The sequence below is a fragment of the Dasypus novemcinctus genome, chromosome 3 (genome assembly GCF_030445035.2).
Source record: "Dasypus novemcinctus isolate mDasNov1 chromosome 3, mDasNov1.1.hap2, whole genome shotgun sequence".
Taxonomy (NCBI): Eukaryota; Metazoa; Chordata; class Mammalia; order Cingulata; family Dasypodidae; genus Dasypus; species Dasypus novemcinctus.
This window is the reverse complement of record NC_080675.1, coordinates 123,042,395-123,068,665: the sequence shown is the minus strand read 5'-3', so window position 1 is coordinate 123,068,665 and position 26,271 is coordinate 123,042,395. Positions and strand designations below refer to the sequence as shown.

At 41.5% G+C, this 26,271-nt stretch overlaps 1 protein-coding gene across 2 annotated transcripts in view; it reads left to right on the top strand.

Moving 5' to 3' along the window:
* Positions 1-26,271, top strand: part of TMOD2 (tropomodulin 2) — a 73,379-nt gene that overhangs the window by 34,983 nt on the left and 12,125 nt on the right. Inside the window, exon 7 of one of the 2 annotated variants that reach the window (XM_058294190.2) lies at positions 6,658-6,801. The exons of the other annotated variant lie outside the window; for it this stretch is intronic. Within the exon in view, the coding sequence (XP_058150173.1) occupies positions 6,658-6,801 (144 nt within the window). The remainder of the gene's footprint in view (positions 1-6,657; positions 6,802-26,271) is intronic. 2 annotated transcript variants of the gene reach the window in all.

The window sequence follows — 26,271 nt, the reverse complement described above, 5'->3', positions numbered from 1 at the left end:
AATTCTGAATATAATTATTTTTCATAAAGTTTTTAATGCAACAACTTGTGTTGAATGTCTACCATGGTTGAAAGGCACTGTACCAGGAGTTGGTTTCTTGGTAATATTTTCAGGAAAACTTCACTCTTTTGCAATTTGTTGTTGTTAATTTACTTGAAATATATCCAAAGTACAGTCTGTGAAATAGAAGGACCACAGAAATATTTGAACATTTTCATATAAATATATATGGATAGAGAATTTTTAAAATAAGATTTTCCTACTGTTTTCACTCTGGATGGAAATTTTTTCACTTTTCCTTCATTGCAACTCTGATTCATGTGTCATACCACCTTCCGCCCTTCCTCATTCCCTTAAGCCCCCTCCTCAAAGATAAGCAAAGAAGAGAGAAATGGAATCAAGGGAGAGCAGGAAAGATTCCAGGAAGTATTTTCTTGGTCATTACTGTGCATAGGTGACTGTTTCTAGAGCCCTGTTAGAAAGTCTTCATTTTAGCATCCAAACATGAGGTGAAAGATGTTTCTAGTGGACATCATTTATATACCTCAAACCTTATTCTGCTTTCTTATTATAAATTCTAATTCTGGTATATTGCTATAATCGGTGAAGCCCTGTGATTGAGGTCTAGTTATAATTTACACATTCCCACTTAAGGCTGTCTTCCATTCAATAAGAAAACATTTTATTTTTATTTTTAAACCAATTTTCTTAAGACAGGTTCACATACCATATAAGCTTATCCAAAGTGTACATTCATGGCTTTCGGTATAATCACAAAGTTGTACAGTCAATATTCTGCAGCCAATGTTGAAGCATTTTTATTACTCCAAAAAGAACCCCCCATACCCCCTAGCAGTCACTTCTCATTCCCTCTGCCATATATATCTGCTAATCTAATTCCATTTCTATAGCTTGATGTATATTCACAATTTATATAAATGTAGTGAATAGTAATATATGAAAATTTTTTCCAATTGTATAAAGAGAATTTATCCCAAGTAACAGAAGCCAGACACAAAGTTCTGCATATTGTTTGACTCCATTTATATAAAGAAAACATTTTATTGCCAGGTTCATGCTAACCGCAATTAAATAATCTCAACAAAAGTATTTTAAAATAATTTTCCAAGAATGTCATGCTTGTGAAAGCATTTCAGTTCTACCCATGAGGCAGTGTGATGTATGAGAAAGAAAGTTAGGCTTGACATAAAGGACTCAGATCTTTGTCCTAGTTTTGCTAGTACCATATTATGTCGCATTGGCAGTAAGATTGCTTTGAGGTTTGCTGCGAGGAACAGGTGAATTCATATTCATCCAGAAGTAGCTAATACACCATACAATTGCGAAGAATAATTGCTTTCCTTAAGGACATGAAGAGAAAAGCCTCTTCTGGACTTGTGCCTAGATGGCTTCACACAGCCAGCCCTCACCTGGCTGCCCTCAGATGGTTCCCTTCCCAGCTATGCAGTCTCAGGAAAGAACCTTTCTATAGGTTGAAAATTGGCAGATTACACCACAATTGGCAGATTACAAACTGTGACTGTGGCGGTGGTTCACGGTTGATGAGAATTGAAAGTATTAAAGCAAAGAGCTTTAAGAGACTTTTCTATTTAAGGATCAAAAACAGATTCAGTAAAGCATTTACAGGATTGTTGTGAATATAGGCAAAATGTGTGTATGAGATGGCATTATCCCCATTTTACAGATGAGGCAACAGGGGTTCAGAAATGCTGATTAACTTAACTAAGCTTGCAAAGCGTGGGACCAAGCCAGGATGCAAATTTAAGTTACCTATAATCAAGTTCAGTTCACCAAACTCAAACCACTTCCAATATAACCACATCTATAGCAGTGAGGATTAACGGAACTTGTCCCAACTAAGTGCCAAAAAAGGGAAAAGGCCTAAATATGTTAAAGATGCTATTATTATTAACAGCATCTTGAAAATCAAGAGTTTATGACAGCACTGTCCTATAATAGAAATATAATGTGAACTGCAAATGTAGCTACATATATAATTTTAAATTGTCTAGTAGCTATATTTAAAAAGTAAAAAGAAACAAGTATAATTAATTGTAATATATTTTATTTAAGCCAGTATATCAAAAATATTATCATTACAAAATGTAATCAATATAAATAATTGTTAGAGATATTTTACTTTTTTTCCTCTAAGTCTTTGAAATCCAGCGTGTGTTTTATACTGACAGAACATCTCTCGAGACTAGCCACTTTTCAAGGGCTCAGTAGCCACATGTGTCTCATGGTTTCCCTTTGGACAGTCCAGGTTTAGGAGGTTGAAGAAGCATTTCTATATAATTATAATTTAATTATAAATTATATTTAATTATAAATTAAATTATAAATTTATAAAATGTAATTATAAATTTAATTTAAATTTTTATTTACTTTTAAAATTTCTCGTTAAAAATTTAGTTCTGCTCCAATTATTATGTAACAGTTAAGAAATCTGGTCTTAAAAAAAAAAGAAAGAAAGAAATCTGGTCTTTGTTTTGCTCATGTTAGTACCCCCAGCACGTGTAATAGATGCTCAAATATTTGCTGAACTTAAGTGAACTTGGGCCTACAGCCCAGGATGATGTTTGGCTGCATTTCCCCTATTTTGTTTAGTGTGAGAAAAATGTTTTCTCAAGCTTAAAGAAATTGGCAAGGTTCTGGCCATTTGACAATGGTCTTGCAACTTTTTCTGAAGGCCTGATTGCCTAGATGTTTTTTTATTCCGATAATGAAAGTAAATCCCAAAGCTTGGAGTATCCGTAAGGAAAGGCCTGATGCATTTCTCTCTGGTGTTCCAGTCAAAATGTTGTACATTTAATTAACGACCTAGCGCAGAATAAATGTACTTCAATTTACAGGATATACACTAATGCCAGTCCAAATCCTAGAGCTTTCTTTGCAGTTCAAGTGCTGCCTGATTGATACACAGGATTATTCTAGTCCAGTAGTTCTCAACTGGGGACAATTCCCTAGAGACATTTGGCAATGTCTGCAGACCTTTGTGGTTGTCACGGACAGATTACTGACATTTAATGGACAGAGGCCAGGATGCTACTAAACATCTTCAATACCCAGGACAGCCTCCCACAACAATTATTCGGCTCAAAATGTCAGTAGTGCCAAGGTTGCAAACGCTGCTCCAGGCCCATGTTGGATTCTTTCTCATCTTCATCCTCTCTAGCTTTTCCTCCATAAAAACAATGAAAATGATTTAGAAGTTCCTGGTTCCACTCCTCCAAAGCAATCACTATTAGCAGTTTCAAGTTGTTGACTTTATGACTTTAATTAAAGTGGTTGTCAATCTTAGCTGCCTTTGAGTCACCTGGAGAACTTTTTTTACGTGCAGATGTCAGAGCCACTGCCCTCAGTAACCTTGATTTGATTCATCTGGAGGGGGCCCAAGCATTGTTTTTTTGGTTTTACATTTTTTAGTGGACTTTACTTTTTAGAGCAGTTTTAGGTTTACAGAAAAATCGAATAGAAAATAGAGAGTTCCTTTATACTCCCTACCCCTCCAGTTTGCCCTATTATTAATAACGTGTTAATGTGGTCCATTTGTTACAACTGATGACTCATTACTGATACATTTTTAGTAATGAAAGCCTATAGTATATATTAGACTTCATTCTTTGTCTCCAGGATTTGACAAATGCTTAATATCACGTATAATACCTAATTAAAGTGCCACACAAAATAGTTTCACTGCCGTAAAAATATCCTGTACTGACCTCTCACACCCTGAAACCCATGGCAACTATTGATCTTTTTACTGTCTCTATAGTTTTGACTTTTCCAGAATGTCATGTAGTTGGAATCATGTAGTATGTAGCTTTTTCAGACTGGCTTCTTTCCCTTAGCAATATGTATTTAAGGTTCCTCCATGTCTTTTCATAGCTTGATAGCTCTTTTCTTAAGTTGTTGAATAATGCTTCACTACATGGATATTGGTATAAATTTTTTAAAGCTCTCCAGGTCATTTCTAATATGCAGGCAGAATGCAAGACCACTACTATACATAAATTTTATCATCTAATTTTTTTATTCTCCATTACAAATGATAACAGTTCTATGCCTACTCTGTCTTCCATACCTCCTTCCTCTTCTACCTCCAAATTGTATTTTTCCACTATTTTCACATGTTTGAGCTTTATAAATTTTATGTCATTATATTGTGTTTTGTATATACATTGATTCCAACAATTAAAAACCTATTACCTTTCAAATGTTCAGAAGATAGATAGATAGATAGAAAAAAGGAAGGAAGGAAGGAAAAGAAAAGAAGGGAGAGAGGGAGAAAGGAAGGAAGGAACTGCAAAGGTGGCAATATTTTACAGTTGTTAGATCTGGGTGTTTGGGGATAGGGGTATGTTGGAGTTTTCTGTATGGAGTTTGTATTATTTTTGCAACTGTCCCTGTAATTCTGAAATTATTTCAAAGTAAAAAGTAAAAAAAAAACTATTACCATCATTTACAATTATATAAATACATAAAATTCTGCTCAATCTAATTACTAATGCCAATCTAATTTTTGTTTTTTTATAGGCAACTTCTTATTTCTTGCTAGAAAAATTTAGAACACACTTTTCCTGTGGAATTCTGAATTGTTAATTGAATGTGTCCATTTATGGGTCATTTTATTCATTCTGCTGCGCATTCAGTGAGTTCTTTCAGTTAGACTAGTAATTTTCTTCAGCCCTGGGAAAATTTCCCCTGTGAATTATTAATTATTAGATCATTTCTTTCTTTCTGTTGTCTTTTTTTTTTTTTTAACTTCTGGAACTCCTAGTAGGTAAATGTTTAACCTTTGCATCCTTGCTCCATGTCTCTTAAGATTTCTCTTATATTTTCTATTTCTTTGTCTTTTTACTCTGCATTCTTGGAAATATTCTCAGCTTTATATTCTCAGTCACCAACTTGATCTTAAGCCATGCTCATTTTATAATTCTGGTATTTTTTTAATTTCAGAGTTATGTTTTTAATTTTCAATAACTCATTTTTATTTCTTTTTTTCATAATAGCCAGTGTTTATGTGGATAAATGCCTTTTTTTATTAATAAAATTTTTACATTTGTTTCTCTTTCCTCTAGGTAGGGCATGTAATTTTATTTGGTGAAAAACTTGACTTTTTTCTTGCGCTATTAATATGGGTTTTCCTAATATGTCTGACAGTTGTTCATTCATGTTTGTGAATGGAGGACAGTATTGTCTTTTTAAAACCAGCATCATTTCCTCTGCCCTTGTATAGGTCTGTTTTACCAGTAGCCCTCTCCCTTAAAAGAGAAGCACCTTTATTTTTCCCCATTTGTCACTATATGATGGGTTATATATTTTATTTACTAATTACTTTATTGCCCCTTCCTCCTACTAGAATATAAACTTCTGAGGATAAGTATTTTTGTTTGCTGTTTTCTCTACTATTGGCACACAGTAGGGCCCAATAAATAGCCTTTTTTTAGTGAATAAGTGAATTTGTGATTTTGTGTGTAGGCAGGTGAATTGACAGGCAGCCTTCTCTGTGGAGTACATTTGAGGAGCTGGCAGGGAGCCTGGGAGGCCCCATAATTGCTACAGTTAGAAGGGCTTTACTCTGGGAGTGGTACACTTCAGTACATTTCATTCCTGGGCAAAGCAGCCTTCCACCTCCGTTTTCCCCCACTATGCCTGATGAGAAGGTCTGGAGGTACCTCAGTTTCTGCACTGCATCTCTCTCAGGTCTTAGCACCCTCCCTAGATGCTCTCCCCAGGAGGTTTTTCACTGATGGTTGTGCCAGCACTTGCTCTTCTTAGGGGAATCTGCAGGGGTGTGATGTGCTCTCTGAACGCTCCATTGTTCCATCTGTTCCTAATGCAGTTCTTCATGGAATGCCCAGAGCAGGACTTAACCTGGCATCTCAGGTGGCAACTTTCTTTACACTAATCTCTCCACCAGTCTTTCTCTTTTCTGTACTTCAGCAGTTCCTTAGGCTTTTTGTTTTTTTGCATGTTAGAGTTCCAGTCTTTTTAAAAATTCTGTCTTTTCTTCGCTACACTGGGAAACTCCAGGAGGGAGGTCATGTGTACACTCTACTGTCTTCAACTGGGAGTCTCCAGTGGGTTTACCACTCTAGGTTGTGATTTTTTTCCAAAAGTTATCTTTGAGGAATTCTTATTTATAGAGAATCTGAAAGAATATCACTAAACCAATAGTGCCCAAATGCTAGTCTACGGTAAAAAATTTTTTACCATTCACAATAAAAGGAAAAAAAATTAAAGTTATTCTGAAAGTTTGTCCTTTCTAACTTTTGCTTAATGTTAAAATACCTTTTCTTAAAATAAAATAAAATTTATTTTAATTTTAAAAAAACACAATGACAATGCTAGCAGATGGGTGGTCTTTTTAACTGTCATTACTTAAAATGAAAAGTTTGCAGTCCTATGTTGGTATCTTTTTTTCAGGTATGTGAAATACTGGGATGCTGGACTTAACCATTTTTATTACTATTTTAATTATCTTTGTTACTTCGAGGTGAAAACATGATCTTAACTAAGGTTTTCTTTATTCAAGTACTGGAAAACTATCTATATTTAATTGCAGGAGGAAGAGGGGAGGGAGCTTCAGTAAAGAAATAACTAATAGTTATTTCTTTTTACATAATAAAGGCTTTTGCAGATATGCTGAAAGTAAACAAGACCTTGAAGAGTCTAAACATAGAATCCAATTTTATCACTGGAACTGGGATCCTTGCCCTGGTCGAGGCACTGAAAGAAAATGACACCCTGACAGAAATCAAGATTGACAACCAGGTATGGGTGGGTGGGCAAAACTAACTCACAAGGTACATGGCAAAAGGAAATACCACATTGCAGTGAGTTAAAAGATGAAGATGATTCAATTTGATGTTCTGCCTTTTCTGTAAGTTATAATTGCTTCTGCCTTATGGAGGGTGTATGGAAGAGCATGTTAATAATTAATCAGTGGCACACTGGGCAGCCTGGGAAATAAAGAGCCAGCTATCCCCTAGCCCTAGGCTAGTCAGGCACCAGAGGAGAATGAAAGGAGGTGTTGCTAGAGGGGCTGACAGCTGCTTTGTACACCAATATCATCTTTGCCTTTTGAGAGTGATTCTCAGCCCAGCCCTGTCCCAGCCTTGCTTTTTTTCTTTCACTTGGACCATGCCTAGTAGAAAGCAGGGTACCAAAGACTCAGATTCCTTGTCCTTGGCTGGAGACTGTCAGAGCCAGAAGAGCAAAAGTAGGTACTGCAGTCTGGTGCTGGCCCCAGAGTGCCTTTTTAAGGGAATAGGGGGTATAGAAGATGCTAGAGTAGCTGGCCACATACATAGTGTGATCAGGATCTGTTGCAGCATTTCTCAGGTTCCCAGACAACAGCTAAAGCAAACTGCTTGCCCCTAGAGCCACCATTCCCTGTACCTTGGTGACCTCTTTTCCTTAGTATCAGCCTTCAGTGCCTTTGGAATTGCTCTGCTGGCTTCAGCCGTTCCTGCTCATACACAGCAACTCTCATGTGTCGACTGAGATGCTGCACTCCACTTCTTTGGCTATAGGGGAGTGTCTGTGATGGGAACTCAGTGGATCTGAGGGTATAGACACTGTATAGTGGAGAGAAAAGGCCATGGAGTGGACCAGAAAGGAGAGAGAGCAGGAAGGCTTGTGCTGTGAGCATTTGCATATGGTGTGGTAGGAGGAGCAGTCAGCGAAGTGACTGTTCACTGACCCCTGCTTGTCTGGATGCCAGATCTGGAAATTCCCTGGCCCTGAGCCTCCAAGAGCTGATAAGGTCCCAGGGCCCCACCTAGGACTGCTCAAGCCTGGAGCTCCCTGGACACTTCACATGGAGGCTCTGCCCTGGGTCTTGGCTAACCAGGGCAAGCAGGCGGTTTAGTTGCAGACCCTCTCCTCTGCCCTTGGACTCCTCCTGAGGCTCCTCATCAGCAGAGCAGGGAAACCCCTTCAGATGACAGGTTCTCCTTCCTTCTCACCCAAAGGGATGCACCCCCTAAACAGTCTTCCAAAGTGCAGAGCTGTGACAGAGCACCCTTGGAACGTGCTGCGCATGGTCCCACACACTCGGGAGATGCCATGCGGTGTACCCTGGTGGTGTGTCCAGCTGCTAGTAAATTTTAAAAGAAGTATCAGGGGAAACAACTGTGGCTCAAGCAGTTGAGCTCCTGTCTACCATATGGAGGACCTGGGTTTGATCCCTGGGACCTCTGGGTGAAAAAAAGAAAAAAGGCATCCCAGACCTGTGCGGAGAGACACAGGCCCCTGTCCGGCAAAGTGATGCACCAGAAAAACAATGGCACAACCAGATAGGGGGAAAAAAAGATGTATCAGGGAGTGGAAGAGCAGGAAAACAAGCAAAAGAGAAATATGAAGTGAGTGAAAAGTAAAAGTGATAGTTCAGGGATATTTTTCATATTGATTAGCATCAGGAAGAAAGGGGCTCTTCGAGATACTTCCAGGGGGATCTAAGATGGAAGTGGATATTTTGTTTCAAAGTATATTTAACTTTTTGTGTTGATTTAGGCCATTTTGAAACCCCATGTCTGAAATAATGTCCCTGATGCTGTTCCTAGTTCCTTGCAAGATACTATGTAATTAGGGTTGCCAGATAAAATAAAGTTAAATTTATAATTTTTAGTATAAATATGTTCCTTGCACTATCCCGGACATATTTATACCACAAAACTATTTATGGTTTCTGTGCAATTGACATTTAACTGGGTGTCTTGTGTTTTTATTTGCTAAAGCTGTCAATCCTAGAAATTTAGAATAGAACAACTGTTTTTTTAAGTGTATATGAAGAAGACCCTGAAATACAAAGTCTGAAGTTGCTTTCTTCAATCCCTTCTCAGTCATCTAGGGATTGATTTGTGTAATTTTTCAAGTTTAGTCCTCCATTGAGTCTCTGAAACGGCTTCGTTTTACTTTTGACAATGAAGATTAAAATTTTCTACAGTGACTGGAAAAATTCTTTGCTTTACTCCAGGAATGGGGAAATTCAGAGTCAAAATTTGTCCTCCACCCAAATTTTGTTCTTTGACCAATATACTGTTAGAAGTAGACTTCAGTTTCCTCATCTGTACAATGAAGTTTTGAAATAATCTCTAAAACAGTGTTCTCAAGCAGGATCCGCAGCTGAGACCAATTTAGCATTATAGCTGCAGGAAGTTGCACCGAAATGAAGGCCTGCTGAGAATCCCCCACAGCGGGTGGGCTGCTCTGGCCAGGCTCCAGATAAACATGTCACGATTTAATCAGGTACTCCCAGAGAGAGCAACAGTCAATGAAGCATATTAATGAAACAGATGGGTAACTGCTAAGTAAATTTGAGTAGGGAAAAGGAATCACTTGAAAAAACAAAAAACGAAAGATGAAGAAATTTGTGCTTCAGCTTTTGCTTCTGGGTCTTTGTTTGTTTTTCTCTTTTTTTTAGTATATTAAAATGAAAAAAAAATTCCAAATTATAAGAAATTGTTTTGTCCATTTGTTGTCCTGGATTTAGACAACACAAAAGACCTCAAATAAAAAAGACCCACACTGCAAAAGAAACATGCCTTATATTGTTTTCCCCTTCTTTTATTTATCCCCTCCTAATATAATTTTCTTCAGCTCCTAGATCCTTTATATATAGCCATAAGCAAGCTGATTCTCCATCAAAGAAAACAAGAACAAAAACAAAAGTCATCATTCTATTACTCATATGTCCCATCTTTCTATACCAGAGTATATGAATGGCTTATTCAATTAACATTTAAACATAGCATTTAAAGTTATATTTCTATTTTACTGTTTTGCCAAAATGTCCTCTAAGATTCATAACAAAATCATAGGAAAACTAAGAAATTACAGCTGACATCTATATAAATAGAGCATTTACATCAAGGAGGAGTACATGGATTTACTTGAAATTCATTTATCTTGAAAACAAAGCGACTGTAAGGGTGCTGACCGAAATGTAAGCTACTAAGAAAACAGCCAGCTGCTTGGAGAGGAGGGACTCAGAAGATTGCGAATATGGGTTTTGAGGTACCTTTTGATCGGTTTAACCCTTGAAAATGTAACATTAACTACGAAGTTACCCAAATCCAGGTTCCAAATGCTTAAAGTTTGTGAGGAGAAGTAAAGGGGCTTGTGTGTTGTCCCTCTCAGCCCATGTCCAGCATGAAGCCTGCCCTTGGACGGCCCCACCGTGTCTGCTTCAGGGGCACAAGCCACACCGATGCAGCCCTTACCTCAGCCCGGGTCTGTTCTTCCTACAGTCCCACTGTTCTAATGCTGCTCCGGGAATGCGAGGGCCTCCTCCTCCCATACACTCGCACTGCTTAGACGCCGCGCGCTGCGGCTACCCAAACTGATCTTGTCTTACTGGAAATACCACATTTTGTTAATTTCTTGGGGAGAGATGCATTTGACAGATTGTTGGATGACAAGATAAAAGGGAAAACAACAAGCAAAGAATAAACAGAAACAAGCCAAACAAAAAAAAAAAAAAAAGAAAAAAGGGGACAAAGAGCTAAGACTTAGAATTTGCACAGGGCACAGAAATTCCTCTGTAAACTTTTCTCCATCTACTCCTTAACTTAAATTTTCCAAATTTAAAAGGTATGTTATCTTTTTTTAAATTCTATTGCTAAATTATTGGAGTATATCACACATACGTAACATACATAAACAATAAGTATATAGTAATAGTTGTGAACTTACAAACAAACCTACATAATATCATACGGGAACATCATACCTCACCCTACCAACAATACCTTGCCTTGTTGTGAAACATGTTTAACTAATGAATAAAGAGCATCTTCAAAATATTACTACCAACCAAAGTATTTTACATTTGGTGTATTTTCCCCCTAACCCTTATTATTATTATTATTATTTTACATCATTTATTTATGAACATACATAAACAATAAGTGTGTAGTAAAAGTTGTGAATTTGCAAAGCAAATAAGTATAACATCATACAGGGGTCACATACATCAGCCCACTACCAACACCTTGCATTGTTATGAGACATTTGTTACTAATGATGAAAGAATATCATCAAAATCTTACTACTCAAAAAAAAAAATCTTACTACTAACTACAGACCTTATCTTACCTTTGGTATATTTTACCCCAAACCAACCTATTATTTTTTCTTTTTTTTTTTTATTAATTTTTTTATTTTTTATTGACTTTGTAATAATATTACATTAAAAATATATATGTGAGGTCCCATTCAACCCCACCCCCCCCACCCCCCCCTCTCCCCCCCCCCCCCAACAACACTCGTTCCCATCATCATGACACATCCATTGGATTTGGTAAGTACATCTTTGGGCACCTCTGCACCTCATATACATTGGTTCACATCATGGCCCATACTCTCCTCTATTCCATCATGTAGGCCCTGTGAGGATTTACAATGTCCGGTGATTACCTCTGAAGCACCATCCAGGGCAGCTCCATGTCCCGAAGACGCCTCCACCTCTCATCTCTTCCTGCCTTTCCCCATACCCTTTGTCCATTATGTCCACTTTTCCCAATCCAATGCCACCTCTTCTATGTGGACACTGGATTGGTTGTGTCCATTGCACCTTTATGTCAAGAGGAGGCTCAGATTCCACCTGGATGCTGGATGCAATCCTCCCATTTTCAGTTGTAATCACTCTAGGCTCCATGGTGTGGTGGTTGTCCTTCTTCACCTCCATCTTAGCTGAGTGTGGTAAGTCCAATAAATCAGATTGTAGGTGCTGGAGTCTGTTGAGGCTCAGGATCTGGCTATCACATTGTCAGTCCAGAGATTCAAATCCCCTAAATATATCTTAAACCCCAACATTAACTGCACCTCCAGCACATTAGCATGAAAGTCTTATGAAGGGAGATCCCATCTGAGTCCAGATTCATCACACATAAACACCATTTCCAAAGAGGGGCCATCTGCCCTGGTAGTTAACCCCATCGGCCATGACCATAACTCCCATGGGTCTCTTTAGCCCTCAAAGGAACCAATATCTGGGGGTTGTATCTGCTTTATCTGTCTCTCTGACTCTGCTCAGTTGTGCATGAGGGCAAACCTTCTGCCAGCCTCCAGACTCTTTTTTAGAAACTCGTAGCCATATAAACTCATTTCTCCTTTCCATTTCCCCCTTACTTTAGGTCAAACAGCATTTTAAAGTCATGGTATTTTATGTAGACATGGATATTCTGCTGATCCGCATTGAACCTTCCGTATAAGGTCATTTTCCAGTTGCATCATCAGTTGGTAGTTGATAGTGGTCCCTCGTTGCCAGGGAGGCTCATCTCCGGGTGTCATGTCCCACGCTGGGGGGAAGGCATTGCATTTACATGCTAGTTTGGCTTCGAGACTGGCCACATTTGAGTAACATGAAGGCTGACAGAAGGAAATTCCCAGGCACAAAGTTGCTCTAGGCCTTGTTATTATTTTGGGTTTATCAGCTCACAAGCATAGTCATTAGTATCAGGGGCTCACTGTTGAACCCTCACTCCCTCCCGGTCCCCACCACTGTACCTGGGAGACTGTCGCTGCTCCCCTAGGGACCACGACAGAGCACCACTGGCCAGGAACCCAGTACCCCCCCTACTGTGGTTTTTAATTGTTGCCACTATGAGTATATCCAAACATTACCATGCACCCTGGACATATGTTCTGTACAGCTCCCTGTCTGTCATATATCATCTGTCATTGGTATCCCATACCAGTATCCCTCCATTGCCATTGTTGAAACACTCTGTGATCCAGAACTCCCCGAAATTTGAAGCCCAATATAATGTCATGGTCCCTTACTAGGGAATGGCATATAGCGATGAGTTTAAAGGATAGATAAAGAACTTGGATAAAGTTAGATAAAGAACTTAGATAAAGAATGTTGACTTGAAAAAATTCCACATCCTATTTTTTTCTTTTTTTTTTTTTCCCCCCCCCCCCTAATTATTCAGCTTTTCTTCACAGGAGTCCTAGACCACAGCAATGTATATATATAATATACAGCACTCCCACACATCCACCAGAAAACCTTTTCCCTTCCACAGTGATACTCTTACGCCCTATTCATATCATATTTACTTAAAGTGATGTACAGAGTCTGAGACATTAGCTTTCTAACAAGGTGACATCTGTGTTTACATTATGGTGCATACTTTAGGATACACAGTTCTTTACATTTTTAGTTATCCTATGTTTTACATTATGGTTTACATTATCAGTCTGTCATCTCCTATATGTTATGGTGTAATATTACATGTTTTATATCCATCCTTGTGTACTCTCAAGAAACTCCTCTCTTACCCCCCATTTACTTTGGTTCCACACATTTAACGTCCATTTTCCCTTCCACCTTGGTGCCCTCAGTGATAGCCAACCTCCGTTTCCTGAGGAGCCACTTCCAGAGATAGATGGAATAGTGTTCAGGGCCTAACTTGCTCAACTGCCCCAATGCCCTGGGAGCCACCCTTTCTCTCGAGGGATTCAGTTCCCTCTATTGGATGGCATTAGTCCTCCCCAGGATGTGGGTCCACCCCCACTCTCACTACTTGGGTTTCTACCCCATGGTGTCACCCACTCTGGCAGAATGAGCATTTAGACATTCCCTAGGAGCCCGTCCTGCATCAGACCCTCCCCTCCGAGCATTCTAAACAGGTAACCCTCTTTATTATATTTTGATATGATTTTCTTGGCATTTTACTCTCCACCAACACCTGACCCTCTCCTGGTTCGTATGCTACCCCTCCCTCCCCCCACTTTTGGGCAACGTTACCCACCCGTCCCTCCCCAGCCACCCTCAAACCCGCAAAGCCCCAAGCAAAGGCAACCCCTTGCCCCCCTTTTATCTCTTCTTTGTGTTCATACTTACCACCATCTCGTCTTAAATTCCACCCCTGCAGACATCGGCTCATATCCTTCCTCCACCCTCCGATTTCCTGCAAGCCTATCGTTCAGTCTCTTGCTATCTAGGGCAGCTTGTTTATTTCATATCATTGAGGTCATGTAGTATTTGTCCTTCAATGTCTGGGTTGCTTCACTCAACATAAGGTTCTCAAGATTCATCCATGTTATCACATGTGTTTGTAGTGTGTTTGTTCTTACAGCCGAGTAGTATTCCATTGTGTGTATATACCACATTTTATTGATCCACTCGTCTGTTGATGGGCATTTGGGTTGATTCCAACTTTTGGCAATAGTGAACAATGCTGCTATGAACATTGGTGTACATATATTGGTTTGTGTTCTTGTTTTCAGTTCTGCTGGGTATATTCCCAGCAGTGGTATTGCTGGGTCATATGGCAAATCTATGGCTAGTTTTTTGAGAAACCGCCATACTGTTCTCCAGAATGGTTGGATCCTTCTGCATTCCCACCAGCAGTGGATGAGTGTTCCCCTTCCTTCACATCCTCTCCAGCACTTGTATTCTTCTGTTTTTTTCATAGCTGCCAATCTTATGGGTGTAAGATGGTATCTCATTGTGGTTTTGATTTGCATTTCCCTGATAGCTAGAGATTTGGAACATTTTTTCATGTGCTTTCTTGCCATTTGTATTTCTTCTTCGGAGAAGTGTCTGTTTAAGTCTTTTTCCCATTTTTTATATGGATTGTTTATCTTTTTATTTTCAAGATGTAGGAGTTCTTTATATATGCAAGTTATAAGTTTCTTATCAGATATATGATTGCCAAATATTTTCTCCCACTGTGTGGGCTCCCTTTTTACTTTCTTGACAAACTCCTTTGAGGTGCAGAAGGCTTTAATTTTGAGGAAGTCCCATTTATCTATTAGTTCTTTTGCTGCTCGTGCTTTTGGTGAGATATTCATAAATCCATTACCTATTACAAGGTCCTGTAGATGTTTCCCTACACTGCTTTCTAAGGTTTTTATGGTCTTGGCTTTTATATTTAGGTCTTTGATCCATCTTGAGTTGATCTTTGTATAAGGTGTGAGATGGTAATCCTCTTTCATTCTTCTACATATGGCTATCCAGTTCTCCAGACACCATTTGTTGAATAGGCCACTCTCTCCCAGTTGAGAGGGTTTGGTGGCTTTATCGAATATTATGTGGTTGTATATGTGAGGTTCTATATCAGAGCTTTCAATTCGATTCCATTGGTCTATATTTCTCTCCTTATGCCAATACCATGCTGTTTTCACCACCGTAGCTTTATAGTATGTTTTGAAGTCAGGTAGTGTGATTCCTCCAATTTCATTTTTCTTTTTCAGTATGTCTTTGGCTATTCGGGGTCTCTTTCCTTTCCAAATAAATTTCATAGTTAGTTTTTCTAGTTCCTTAAAGAAGGCTGCATTGATTTTTATTGGGATTGCATTGAATGTGTAGATCAATTTTGGTAGGATAGACATCTTAATAATGTTCAGTCTTCCTATCCATGAACAAGGAATAGTCTTCCATTTATTTAGGTCTTCTTTGATTTCCTTGAACAATCTTGTATAGTTCTCAGTGTATAAGTTCTTTACCTCTTTAGTTAAATTTATTCCTAAGTATTTGATTTTTTTATTTACTATTGTGAATGGTATTTGTTTCTTGATTTCCTCCTGATCTTGCTCATTATTGGTGTACAGAAATGCTACTGATTTTTGCGCATTGATCTTATAACCTGCGACTTTACTAAACTCATTTATGAGTTCTAGAATCTTCGTTGTAGATCTCTCAGGGTTTTCTATGTATAGGATCATGTCATCTGCAAATAATGAAATTTTGACTTCTTCCTTTCCAATTTGAATGCCTTTTATTTCTGGTTCTTGCCTCAGTGCTCGAGCAAGTACTTCTAAGACAATGTTAAATAGGAGCGGCGACAGTGGGCATCCTTGTCTTGTTCCTGAGTTTAGAGGGAAGGAGTCTAGGATTTCTCCATTGTAAACAATATTGGCTTTAGGTTTTTCATATATACTCTTTATCATGTTCAAAAAATTTCCTTGTATTCCAATCATTTGGAGTGTTTTTATCAAGAAAGGGTGCTGTATTTTGTCAAATGCTTTTTCTGCATCAATAGATATAATCATGTGATTTTTTCCCTTCAATCTGTTTATATGGTGTATTACGTTGATTGATTTTCTTATGTTGAACCATCCTTGCATACCTGGGATGAATCCCACTTGGTCGTGGTGTATAATTCGTTTAATGTGTTGTTGAATACGATTAGCAAGTATTTTGTTAAGTATTTTTGCGTCTAGGTTCATTAGAGAAATTGGTCTGTAATTTTCCTTTCTTGTGATGTCTTTGTTTGGCTTTGGTACTAGGGTAATGTTGGCATCATAGAAGGAGTTGGGTAATGTTCTTTCTGTTTCGATGGTTTGGAATAGTTTCAGCAGGATTGGTGTCAGTTCTTTCTGGAATGTTTTATAGAATTCACCTGTGAAGCCATCTGGCCCTGGGCTCTTCTTAGTTGGGAGATTTTTAATAACTGATTCTATCTCTCTGCTTGTGATTGGTTTGTTAAGATCGAGCTCCTCTAATATACTATTCAGATGTTTTGTTTCTTTGGTGATTCTCTTTTGAGATGTTCTGTCCAGAATTGATAGTGGTGTATTAAAATCCCCCACTATAATTGTAGATGTATCTATTCTTTCACTTAGTTTTTCCAGCGTTTGCCTGACGTATTTAGAGGCACCCTTGTTAGGGGCATAGATATTTATGATTGTTCGATCTTCTTGACAGATTTTCCCTTTGACTAAAATGTAGTATCCTTCTTTGTCTCTCACAATTGTTTCACATTTAAAGTCTATTTTGTCTGATATTAATATAGCTACTCCTGCCTTTTTTTGGTTATTGTTAGCTTGTATGATTGTTTTCCAGCCTTTCACTTTCAATCTCCATGCGTCTCTGGGTCTAAGATGTGTCTCTTGTAGACAGCATATGGATGGGTCATATTTCCTTATCCAGTGTCCCAGTCTGAATCTTTTGATAGGTGAGTTTAATCCATTGACATTCAGTGTTATTACTATCAAGGAATTATTTGTGTTAGCCATATTTTGATTGGATTTGTGTTTGTCATATTTTGTTTGTATATTTTTTTTTGTCTTTTTTGTTGTTGTTGTTGGTCTTATACTCTCCTCCAACTTTGCCTTTCCTGTTTTTTCCTTTCTTCCTGCAGAACTCCCTTTAGAATTTCTTGAAGGGGAGGTTTCTTGTTGGTATACTCTTTCAGTTTCTGTTTGTCTGCGAATATTTTGAACTCTCCATCATGTTTGAATGCTAGTTTAGCTGGATAGAGTATTCTTGGTTGGAAATTTTTTTCCTTTAGTACCTTGACTATATCATACCACTGTCTTCTTGCCTCCATGGTTTCAGAAGAGAAATCAGCACTTAATCTAATTGAGCTTCCCTTGTATGTGATGGTTTTCTTTTCTCTTGCTGCTTTTAGGATTTTCTCTTTGTCTTGAGCATTGGATAATTTGACAAGTATATGTCTTGGGGTGGGCCTGTTGGGGTTTATGACTTGTGGAGTGCGCTGTGCTTCTTGGATATGTACATCTGTCTCTTTCAGTAGATTTGGGAAGTTTTCAGCCATTATTTCCTGCAACACTCTTTCTGACCCCTTTCCCTTCTCTTCACCTTCTGGAATGCCTATAATACGTATGTTTGAGCGTTTTGCATTGTCATTCAGGTCCCTAAATCCTAATTGGATTTTTTCTATCTTCTTATTGACCCCTTCTACTATCTGTTTGATTTCTGATGTACTGTCTTCCACATCACTAATTCTCTGCTCTGTCTCTTCTAGTCTGCTGATATTTGCTGCAAGTGTATTTTTGATTTCTTGAACTGTGGTGTTCATTCCCATCATATCTGTTATGTTTTTGCGTATGTCTGCAATTTCCCCTCCAAGTGATGTCTTCATGTTGTTAACCTCTTTCATTACTGCATCAAATTTGTCGGTGATAAATGTTCTGAGATCTTTCATTGCTTGTGCCAAGTTTTGCTCCCTTTCGTGATTATTGGTTTGTTGATTGGATTCAGCCATGTTTTCCTGATTATTGGTTTGGTTCGTAGATTTTTGTTGCTTTCTGGTCATCTCTTTATTTTGACGAATTTAATCAGTTCCTTAGCTTCTTTGTCTGCTCTTGGAGGTTAATTAGTTGTTATTTTTGCACAGGTGTTATATCTTCTCTTTGTCACTTTTTTCTTCTTATTCTAGTTACTTGTTGTTGGTTAAGTTCACTTTAGAGGAAAGTATTAGTGTTGGGGAAAGGCAATTGTGTAAGCAAGGGAAAAGTGTAAAGTTGTATTGGTGATGTATGTTAATAAAGCAGGAATATGAGATCTGGAAGGATGGAGGTTAGATTCATGTAGATTGTATAGGGTTATAGCTGTAGGTAGAGTACCTTTTATGAAGTTGATGACTGAATTTGGGAGGAATATGGTATGAACTACACAGCTATTGTTTTCATGAGAGAGGGAAAAAGAAAAGAAAGGTAATAGTTTCAAGAGTGGATAATAGACAGAAAACAGAACAAAGGTATTAGAAATTAAGAGTTAGACACTTTGTGGATCAAAGAACGGGAGGTGGGGGGTGGAATATAGGAGAGACAGTAGATGATAGTGGATATCAAGATGCAGGGGAAGGGGGATAGTGTAGGTAGCCTAAATCAGTTCACACAGAAATGAGGCAGTGGAGGATGGGAAAACCCAGCAAATGTGAGGTGTTCCCTGTAGCACCTATTGTATACTTGAATTAAAGTAAAAATAAGTGGAAGATGAGGGACAAGAGGGAAAGAGAAAACCGAAAAAAAAAAAAAACAAACTAATTATAATAAAGAAAAAAGAAAGGCAAGAAGAAAGGAAGAAAGAAAAAGAGGATGGGCAAACGGTGGGGAACGGATAGGGAGAAGAGAGATACAGGTACACACGTGTCACAATTGCAACACTATCTAAAACAACAACTTCCCCCCGCTTTGCCCTAAAACCCCCCCGTCTGTCTGCCCAAATGGGTCTGCAAGCACCTCCCTTCCCACAAACCCCCAATAGGCCGCCCAGGGCCCACGAACTCCCCAGTACTGCAGATGCTCAAAAAAAAAAAAAAAAAAAATTAAGTAAAATTAAAAAAAAACAAAAACAAACAGAAACCCCTCCGCAGGCCCGGCTCCGCCCGCCGCGGAGGCTTGGACCGGCTCTGCCCGGCTCCTCACGCCGCCTTGGCCTGGCCTGGCTCCGCCCAGCTCCGCTCGCTACAGCGGCCCAGCCGGCTCCGGCATCCACCTCCCGCCACCGCGGCCTGGACCGGCCCTGCCCGGCTCCGTACCCGCCGCGGCCTGACCCGGGCCCGCCCGGCTCCAAACGCTACCGTGGCCCGCAGCCGGGGCCTGAACCGGCCCCGCCCGGCTCCAAGCGCTACCGCGGCCCGCAGCCGGGGCCTGCACCGGCCCCGCCCGGCTCCAAGCGCTACCGCGGCCCTCAGCCGGGGCCTGCACCGGCCCCGCCCGGCTCCAAGCGCTACCGGGGCCCGCAGCCGGGGCCTGCACCGGCCCCGCCCGGCTCCAAGCGCTACCGGGGCCCGCAGCCGGGGCCTGCACCGGCCCCGCCCGGCTCCAAGCGCTACCGGGGCCCGCAGCCGGGGCCTGCACCGGCCCCGCCCGGCTCCAAGCGCTACCGCGGCCCGCAGCCGGGGCCTGCACCGGCCCCGCCCGGCTCCAAGCGCTACCGCGGCCCGCAGCCGGGGCCTGCACCGGCCCCGCCCGGCTCCAAGCGCTACCGCGGCCCGCAGCCGGGGCCTGCACCGGCCCCGCCCGGCTCCAAGCGCTACCGCGGCCCGCAGCCGGGGCCTGCACCGGCCCCGCCCGGCTCCAAGCGCTACCGCGGCCCGCAGCCGGGGCCTGCACCGGCCCCGCCCGGCTCCAAGCGCTACCGCGGCCCGCAGCCGGGGCCTGCACCGGCCCCGCCCGGCTCCAAGCGCTACCGCGGCCCGCAGCCGGGGCCTGCACCGGCCCCGCCCGGCTCCAAGCGCTACCGCGGCCCGCAGCCGGGGCCTGCACCGGCCCCGCCCGGCTCCAAGCGCTACCGCGGCCCGCAGCCGGGGCCTGCACCGGCCCCGCCCGGCTCCAAGCGCTACCGCGGCCCGCAGCCGGGGCCTGCACCGGCCCCGCCCGGCTCCAAGCGCTACCGCGGCCCGCAGCCGGGGCCTGCACCGGCCCCGCCCGGCTCCAAGCGCTACCGCGGCCCGCAGCCGGGGCCTGCACCGGCCCCGCCCGGCTCCAAGCGCTACCGCGGCCCGCAGCCGGGGCCTGCACCGGCCCCGCCCGGCTCCAAACGCTACCGCGGCCCGGCCCGGCCTGGCTCAGCCCCACCGAGCGGGGCTAGATGCCTCGTCTCCGCCTACCCAAGAAGGGAATCCTCTACAGGTAGCTGGGATCTCCGTGTATATTTCACAGACGAATCCTCTCTGTTACCTTCCCTCCAAATCGATGTCCAGACACCTCCGGACCAGCAAAAATCCCGAAACAATCCGGTCCCAAAGAGTCTCCAATGCCGCCCAGCCGATTCCCTGCAGAAGACTCTAACAGGGATGTTCACTCAGCCGCCATCTTGCCCCCTCTCCGCCGCCATCTTGCCCCCTCTCCTATTTTTTCTAAAGTATATTTTTATGACAAGTTGTAACTGTAAACTTATAAAACAATCATGCACATGTGCAGGATTCCCATACAACACCTGTATTAGTCAGCCAAAGGGGTGCTGATGCGAAATACCAGAAATTGGTTGGTTTTTATAAAGGTATTCATTTGGGGTAGGAGCTTACAGATACCAGACTGTAAAGCGTAAGTTACTTCCCTCACCAAAGTCTATTTGGGGCAAGATGGCTGCCAATGTCTGTGATAGACCAGGCTTCCTGGGTTTCTGTGTTCCTGGGGCTTGCTTTTCTCTGGGTTCAAGGTTCCTTTCTTCCTGGGGCTGCCTTCTCTTTCCTCTAGGAGCTTACTTCCTGGGGCTCCAGTTTAAGTGTTCAGCATCAAACTCCAACATACACCCTCGCATCAAAAGCTCCAACTCTGTTCTTTGCCATGCCTTTTATCTGTGAGTCTCCACCCACCAAAGGCCTTGTAATCATAACTCAATCATGCCCAGGTACAGATCAGGTTACAAACAAAATCCAGTATTTCTTTTTGGAATTCATCAATTATATCAAACTGCTACAGCACCCTTCTATCAACACAACTACACCGCAGTGGAACATTTGTTACAGATTATGAGATAAGATCATTAGACTATTACCAGGTCGATAGCTTACATTTGGCACACTTTTTCTATACTCCCCCATTATCAACATGGTACACCTTTAGCTTAGATGCATGAATATTACATTATTACTGTTAACCACAAGTCCATAGGTCACTCCAGTTTTATTTTTCCTAAGCTTCATCACATTCCCACCACCCTGCAATAGTGATAAACATCTGCTCTAGCTCACAAAGGACACTCTTGCATCCGTACCATCAACCACAATTCTCATCCACCTCTGGATTTATTGTGTTAGTCCCTAGATTATTCTCTAGTTTTCTTTCAATTGGCATTTACATCCTTAAACTACCCTTTGCAGCCACATTCCCATTTATAAACCAGCTGTTGCTTACTATAATGTTTAACCATCAACTCTATACATTTCCTCACTTTTACAATAAAGTTAGTTAAAACCTCTACATTAAACATCAGTTGTCTATCTCAGTCCTCTTCTTATCTCCTTTAAGAATCCACCACCTATCACCAGGTCCTGAAGATATTTTCCTACATTTTCTTCTAGAAACGTTATGGTTCTTGCTTTTATATTTAGGTTTTTGATCCATTTTGAGTTAATTTTTATATAAGGTGTGAGATAGGGGTCCTTCTTTTGGCTATGTATATCCAGTTTTCTCAACACCATTTGTTGAATGGACTGTTCTGTCCAAGCTGGGTGGGTTTGACAGGCTAAAATACCACATAGATGTGAGGATCTGTTTCTTAACCATTAATTTGGTTCCATTGGTCTATGTATCTGTCTTTATGCCTGTACCATGCTGTTTTTACCACTGTAGCAAGGTAATATGATTTAAAGTCCAGAAGTGAGAGTCTTCCAACTTTATTTTTCCTTTTTAGGATGCTCCTGGCTATTCATGACTCCTTACACTTCCAAATAAATTTGATAATAATGTTTTCCATTTCTTTTAAAAAGGCTGATGGAATTTTTATTGAGATGGCATTGAATCTGTATATCAATTTGGATAGAATTGACATCTTAATGATATTTAGTCTTCCAATCCATGAGCATAGAATGTTCTTCCAATTATTTAGGTCTTTTTTATTTCTTTTGACAATGAGTTATAGTTTTCTGAATACAAGTGCTTTACATCATTGGTTAAGTTTATTCCTAAATATTTGATTCTTTTAGTCACTATTATACTATTATAAATGGAATTTTTTTCCTGACTTCCTCCTCAGATTGCACATTGCTAGTGTCTTTTAAAGTCTATTTCAGCTAATAGAAGTATAGGTACTCTGGCCTTTTTTCTTTTTTGGTTACTGAATATATGGAATATATTTTTCCAGCCTTTCACTTCCCATCTATTGGTATCCTTGGGTCTAAGGTGAGTCTCTTTCAGACAGCATATAGGTGGCTTATATTTTCTTTTTCTTTTTTTTTTTTTTTAAGATTTTATTTATTTTTCCCCCCTGCCTCCATTGTCTGCTCTCTGTGTCCAATCACTTTGTGTTCTTCTGTGTCTGTTTGTATTCTCATTAGGCAGTTCTGGGAACCAATCCTGGGACCCTCCAGAGTGGGGGAGAGGCAATCATTCTTTTGCACCATCTCAGCTTCCTGGTCTGCTGCGTCTCTTATTACCTTTCCTTTGTGTCTCTTTTTGTTGCATCATCTTGCAGTGCCAGCTCTCTGCATGGGCCAGCATTCCTGTGTGGGGTAGCACTGCTGTGCAGGGCAGCACTCCACACAGGCCAGCACTCCACATGGGCCAGCTCACCTTCACCAGGAGGCCCTGAGCATCGAACCCTGGACCTCCTGTATGGTAGATGGGAGCCCAATTGCTTGAGCCACATCCACTTCCCAATATTTTCTCATCCATTCTGCCAGTCTGTGTCTTTTGATTGGGGAGCTTAATCCATGAACATTCAATGTTATTGCTGTAAAGGCAGTTCTTATTTCACCCATTTTGACCTTTGGGTTTTATCTGTCACATTTTATTTTCACCACTCTTTTGACACTCTTCATTGCTTTTACTGATATAATCTTCATTTCTAGACTCTCTTTCATGCCTCTCTCTCCTGTCTTTTCTTTTTCTTTTATTTTTTTTAAAGATTTATATTTTATTTATTTCTCTCCCCTTCTGCGCCGCCCCCCCCAATTGTCTGCTCTCTATGTCCATTCACTGTGTGTTCTTCTGTGTCTGCTTGTATTCTTGTCAGCTTCACTGGGAATCCGTATCTCTTTTTGTTGCATAATCTTGCTGTGTCACCTCTCTGTGTTTGCAGTGCCACTCCTGGGCAGGCTGCACTTTTATCGCATGGGACAGCTCTCCTTATGGGGCGCACTCCTTGCACGTGGGGCTCCCCTACATGGAGGACACCCCTGTGTGGCATGGCACTTCTTGCGCACATCAGCACTGTGTGTGGGCCAGCTCACCACATGGGTCAGGAAACCCTGGGTTTGAACCCTGGACCTCCCATGTGGTAGTTGGACACTCTTATCAGTTGAGCCAAATCCGCTTCCCGTGTCTTTTCTTTGTAGACTCTAGCACACCCTTTAATATTTCCTGCAAAGCCAGTCTCTTGGTTACAAACTCTCTCAGTTTCTGTTTATCTGTGAATATTCTAAACTTACCCTCACTTTTGAAAGACAGTCTTGTCAGATATAAGATTCTTGGCTGGAAGTTTTTCTCTTGCCATATCTTAAATATATCATACCACTGTCTTCTTGCCTCAATGGTTTCTGGTGAGAAATCAGCACTTAATCTTATTGGGTATCCCTTATATGTTATGCATTGCTTTTCTCTTGCTGCTCTCAGAATTCTCTTTGTCCTTGACATTTGACATTCTGATTAGTATGTGTCTTGGAATTGGTCTATTCAGATTTATTCAGATAGGAGTATGTTGTGCTTCTTGGATATGAATATCCATGTCTTTCAATAGGGTTGGGAAATTTTCTACAATTATTTCTTCAAATATTCCTTCTTCCCCTTTTCCCTTCTCTTCTCCTCTTGGGACACCCATGCCCTGTATGTCTGCACATTTCTTGATGTTGTTTATTTCCCTGAGAACTTGTTCAATTCTTTCCATTATTTTCTTCATCAGTTCTTTTGTATGTTTGCATTTGGAGGCCATTTCTTCAAGCTTACCAATCCTTTCTTCTGCCTCCTCAAATCTGCTATTATATGATTCCAGTATATTTTTAATTTCATTTATTGACCCTCTCATTCCCATAAGATCTGCTATTTTTCTATGTATGCTTTCAAATTCTTCTTTGTGCTCATCAAATGTCTTCTTTTTTTTTTCCTTAAAGATTTATATATTTATTTATTTCTCTCCCCTTCTCCACCCGCCAGTTGTCTGCTTTCTGTGTCCATTTGCTGTGTGTTCTTCTGTGTCCACTTCTATTCTTATCAGTGGCCTGGGAATCTTTGTCTCTTTTTGTTGCATCATCTTGCTGCATCAGGTCTCCGTGTGTGCAGTGTCACTCCTGGGCAGGCTGCACTTTCTTTCACTCTGGGCAGCTCTCTTTACGGGGCACACTCCTTGTGTGGGGGGCTCCCCTACACAGTGTGGCATGGCACTCCTTGCGTGCATCAGCACTGTGCGTGGACCAGCTCCATACAGGTCAAAGAGGTCCTGGGTTTGAACCATGGACCTCCCATGTGGTAAGCAGACGCTCTATCCATTGAGCCAAGTCCGTTTCCTGCAATGTCTTCTTAATATCCTTAATCTCTTTAGCCATCTCACTGAATTTACTCAGGAGCTTTGTTTGAACATCTATGATTAGTTATCTGAACTCCTTTATGTCATCTGGAGGTTTATCTTTTTCCTTTAACTGGGCTATTTCTTCCTGTTTCTTGGTGTGGATTGTAATTTTTTGCTGGTGTCTTGGCATGTGGCTTACTAGATGTATTTATTCTGGGTGCAGTTTCTTTCTTAGTTTAGGGCTTTCTTGCCCTTTCTCCCTTGCTGATTGTATAGTAGGAGCCAAGGATATAGTTTGTACTGTAAGCTGTGGAGGCTCAAGCTGCCCGCATTGCCCAAGAGATAGATGAAGCCTCTCCCAACTTTCTCCTTTGCCAAGGGTAGGGACAGCCATGTGTAATAATCCAAGTCATGTGGTTCTAAACTCTAGTTACCCAGAGAGACTGATGAAGCTTCACACCCCTTCTTCCCTGCCTGGGGCAGGAATGGAGTTGCAGGTGTGGGCAGCAATCTATGCAGTGCGGGTCCAAGATGACCACAGTTACCCCAGTAGACTTACAACTATTCAGTCTGTGCCAGCCCAGTGTACCTGCAGTTACAGGAGGGTGCAGGGCCCACCACCCTCCCTGCTAGAGGTGGGACTGAAGCCTAGCCTAGGGCTGCAGTCCAATGTGGGTGAAAGAAGCCGGTCCCTACTGTCACTGTGATTTTCAATCAGCCTGGGTTCCCCTCATCCTGGGGCCAGAGTCAAAATGGCAGCTACAGACCTCTTTCTGACTTGGACAGGTTCAAACTGTAACTGTTCTTGGGGTTATACTTTAGCCAGCCAAATTTACTAATCAATAGCTGAAGTTGGTACCCAACCATCTCTTCCTCCTCTATTTTTTGGGAAGTGGAGCTTCCAATTCCAGCCATGGAATAGCTCCCGAAGTGACTTGTGTCGCCAGTGGAGGATGGGCATTGGCCTCTATGGCATGGAGCACTCTACTTACAAATCTTCTCTGCAGATGGGCAGTCTTCTCCTTCCATTCTTTCTTTTTTAAAGATTTATTTTATTTATTTCTCTCCCCTCCCCCCCCCCCCGCCCCAGTTGTCTGTTCTCTGTGTCCATTTGTTGCGTGTTCTTCTTTTTGTCCACTTCTGTTGTCAGTGGCACGGGAATTTGTGTTTCTTTTTGTTGCATCATCTTGTTGTGTCAGCTCTCCGTGTGTGCAGCGCCATTCCTGGGCTGGCTGCACTTTCTTTCCTGCTGGGCTGCTCTCCTTACAGGGCGCACTCCTTGCACGTGGGGCTCCTCTACACGGAGGGCACCCCTATGTTGCAGGGCACTCCTTGCGCGCATCAGCACTGCACATGGGCCAGCACCACAC